Source organism: Numida meleagris, chromosome 4 (assembly GCF_002078875.1).
Source record: "Numida meleagris isolate 19003 breed g44 Domestic line chromosome 4, NumMel1.0, whole genome shotgun sequence".
Taxonomy (NCBI): Eukaryota; Metazoa; Chordata; class Aves; order Galliformes; family Numididae; genus Numida; species Numida meleagris.
In genome coordinates, this window is record NC_034412.1 from 95,159,419 (window position 1) to 95,163,100 (window position 3,682).

A 3,682-nucleotide genomic window follows, 5' to 3' on the forward strand; every position below is an offset into this window, starting at 1 on the left:
CTTCTTCTCCCTTCTCCCTCTTCTCCCTTCTTCTTCTCCCTTCTCCTTCTTCTCCCTTCTTCCTCTCTTCCCTTCTTCGTCCTTCTTTCTCCCCTCTTCTCCCTTCTTTCCTCTCCCTTCTAGATTTGCTGAGAGCCAAATCCACATAAAGGCTGTGAGCTTGTTGGGCTTAACACTTTCAGGCCGTGCTTTCCTTCCCATTGAGAGGTTCTCTTTCTCAGAAGAGAAGTAGTTAGTGGAACCAACTCACCTGGTTTGGAAAGTCAGGGGGTCCCCAAGTCCAGCCCACCTGCTGAGTGCCACCACTGAACCATGTCCCCACGCTCCTCACTCTCCATGCTCCTGATGCTCTGATTTGGGGTTTTTCTGCCAACTGGGCACCCCACGAGCATCCCTGAGCTGCGTGTGGTCGCCTGCAGGTGTTGGCCCTGTAGGGGCAGGTCTGGGTGCCATCACTCGGGTGCTACCCAGGGTGAGCCCAGAGGCAACAGGAGGGCTCAGCAGGAAAACAAAACAATAGAAACCGGTGTATTTTAAAACAGCCTGAAAACAAAGAGTTAAGTGACGTGAGCGTGGCTGAAGGCAGGACCCCATGCAGTGGGGACATCTCCCACTTTGGAGCCCCCTAGTGACCTCGGGGCTTTCCAAACCTTTTGTGGCTTTTGTCAACGGTGACAGCGTCACAGCTGGAGGTCGGAGCGGCCACAGCTCTCCTGGGCAGCACGTCCCCAGCTCTCGTCTGCAGCCACCCACACGGAGGTGAAAATAAGCACGGGTTACCACTGACACATCCTGTTGTCTCCAGGGCTTGTGTCATTTTTCTGCCTCCCATCATTCAAGCAGGAAACCTACCAACGTGGGATTGGGCTGATAGGGTGTTATATAGAACGGTACGTCATGGTGTTCCTGGACGGGGTGGAAGTGAAGCTGTCAGTGCATACACCACAGCTCATTCCCCCTGTGCAAGCCCAGGAGGTCTGAATGCAAGAGGAGAGCTCGTGGGTTGTGCCCTCTGATGATTCTGTCTGTTTGTTGTGGGCTTTTTTGGTCATTTTTGTGCTCATTCCATCCATGCACCGGGGCGAGGATTGTCTGTAGGTGGTTTCTGGCTCCTCTGGGATGTTAAATGGCAGCTGCTGCAGCATCAGTGCTCGTGGTTGTGTATTTGCAGTGGCAATCATTGCTGATAATATCCAGGACGAGTCATTTTTGGGGTATATTTTTAGAATTCAGGTTTACTTCCATGCTCTTTCTGCTGTGTGTTGTGCCCTGCAAAACCTCACCCCATCCCCAAATCTGCCTAAGGACCTTTGCACTGCACACAGCTGGGACTGAAAGCAGAGGATTTTCATTACAATCAGTGCAGTGGAAAGGGAAGATGTAATAGATATGGGTTGCATGTGGAGAATGGGATCCGTGGAGAACTGAGATGCTGGACATGTGTGTTAAAAGCAGCATCCTGACCCCATCTCTGCCTTGCAGGTTATACTCAAGGAGAAGGTGAAGGAGTTGAACCTACACGAGGTGAGTCCACGTGTGGGTTTGCTTCCTTGGGGGGGGATTCACAGGGTCCAGACCTTGCGTGGTCCTCGCTGCACGACCCTAGAGCAAACTGATGGGATTTCGCCCTGCAGATGAAGCTTTGGGCTCTGGGAAGCTTCCCTGGGAAAGCCAGGAGCTTTTTGGGGAGCGTTGCCTCGGTTTGGAGAATCCATGTCTTTTTGGCGTGCAGAAGCGTTGACTGCGTGTGACTTGCTTTCAGATCTGTGCCGTTTGCTTGGAGGAGTTCAAGCCCAAGGACGAGCTGGGGATCTGCCCGTGCAAACATGCCTTCCACAGAAAGTGAGTGCAGGGGGCTGGGAGCTGCTGTTTACAGCATCACGGAGTGGGAGGCTTCTAAGGGACCTCAGGAGATCTCCCAGTCCAACCCATTGCTAAGATCCTTCCCTTCTCCAGGTGAACAGCCCCAGGGCTCTCAGCCTTTCCTTAGAAGGGAGATGCTCCAGGCTCCCATTGTGTCTCTTGTCCTCTCCCAGCAGTTCCCAGTCTGCCTGGAACTGGGCAGCCCAGCGCTGGGTGCAGTGCTCCAGATGGAAAATCCCATTATCAGATACCTTGGAGCAACGAAAGCAGCGAGCTGCTTTCTTTGTATTTATTGGTATTTCACAAGGGCATTTCTCATCGAGCCGTAGAATCATTTAGGCTGAGAAAGACCTCAAAAATCATCATGTATAGCAAATTTATAAATGATCACAGAACCACAGGGGTTGGAGTGGACTCCTGCAGATCATCCAGTCCAACCCTCCCGCTCAAGTAGGTTATATAAGTTATTATACTCTTGTATTATGCCATATAGTTGTTATATATGTATATATTTTACATATAAAGGCACCTCAGTGATGAATTAAGAATGCACCAGTAGCAATGCTGCAGGGGAGGGATGGAAATGGACCGGACCTGGCACGTGGCTGTGCCAGTAGGGATCGTGGGTGCATCATATCAGATAGGGGCATCATTTTGGGGTCCTTCTCCCCTCTGCAGTGCAATGACCCCCCCCCCTTCCCCCCTCTATCCCCAGGTGCCTCATCAAGTGGCTGGAGGTGCGCAAGGTGTGCCCGCTCTGCAACATGCCGGTGCTGCAGCTGGCCCAGCTGCACAGCAAGCAAGACCCCGGTCCCCCCCAGGGCCCCCTCCCCGGAGCGGAGAACATCGTATAGCTCCAGGCCAGCACGGACTGCCCCGGGGCTGCTGGGGGGCACCCGGAGACGACCAAAGCACTACGGCACCAGCACGGAGCGATGCTGGGGACGGGCGGATGGAGAACTGAGAGCACTTTAGGGAGGGAGCGTCCCCCCCCCCCACGCCCCAAAACGACGCTTGGCTTTGGAAAGGGGTTTTCCTCGCCTGGAACGCGGAGCTCACTGACTGCTGGGAAGCCTCAGCACGACGCCTTGGGATGGAGCGGTGCCTGAATGCACTTAGCCCCCTCTGAGCATCACCCCGGAGCTGGTGCCCGTCCCGCGCGGTGCTGTGGGGTCAGTGCCATCCAAGGGGGGGGGGGGGATTCTTGTCCCCGGTTGCAATCCCTGTTGAGGATTGTGGTTTCTCCTCCCCAAGGGCCGCCCAGGGCTTGGGGCCGGGTGCTTTTCGGGGTGGCTCCCCCCGCCCCCCGCTCAATGCTACGGGGCTACCTCAGGGCTTCCTTCATCCCCGCCATGGGTAAGAGCCTCTCCCATCAGTGCGACCACCTCAGTCTCACAGCACGGTGGGGGCAAACCCTGCCCTTTGGGTTAATGTTGAGCCTGGCCCCTTAGCTTTCCAAGCATGGATGGCTCAGCACCATCCAAAGCCCCCACCCAAGCCTCCCCGAGTGCCAAAGCTGCTGGGGGCTGCGCCGCCCCCTCCTCTCCTTTCACCCCATGGGGCGAATTCAGCCCCTTCCAGCCATCATTTCCCCCCCCTCCGCCCCCCCAAACCCTGCAGCTCTTTATGGGAGGGGGGGTCCCAGTGTTACCCCACAGCAGCGCGGGGCTGGGTGGGCTATGGGTGGGGGGGGTCCCTCCTGTACATACCCCATGACTCCCGAGACTGTTTATGGAGCGTGGAGCCTCATAGACGTGTTTGTACACACTACGAATTCTGCAGCAGAATATTTTTTTAAAAACATTAGCTGTTTTTTTTT

General features: G+C 55.2%; 1 protein-coding gene across 2 annotated transcripts in view; it reads left to right on the forward strand.

The window, feature by feature from the left end:
* The window catches only part of RNF24 (ring finger protein 24), a 21,677-nt gene extending 18,020 nt beyond the window's left edge, over positions 1-3,657 (forward strand). Inside the window, exons 4-6 of one of the 2 annotated variants that reach the window (XM_021393995.1) lie at positions 1,483-1,524; positions 1,763-1,842; positions 2,579-3,656. In XM_021393995.1, coding sequence (XP_021249670.1) covers positions 1,483-1,524; positions 1,763-1,842; positions 2,579-2,717 — 261 coding nt within the window. In that variant the 3' untranslated portion in view covers positions 2,718-3,656. Of the gene's footprint in view, positions 1-1,482; positions 1,525-1,762; positions 1,843-2,578 lie in introns of both variants that reach the window. The other variant, XM_021393994.1, reaches the window with a different exon arrangement.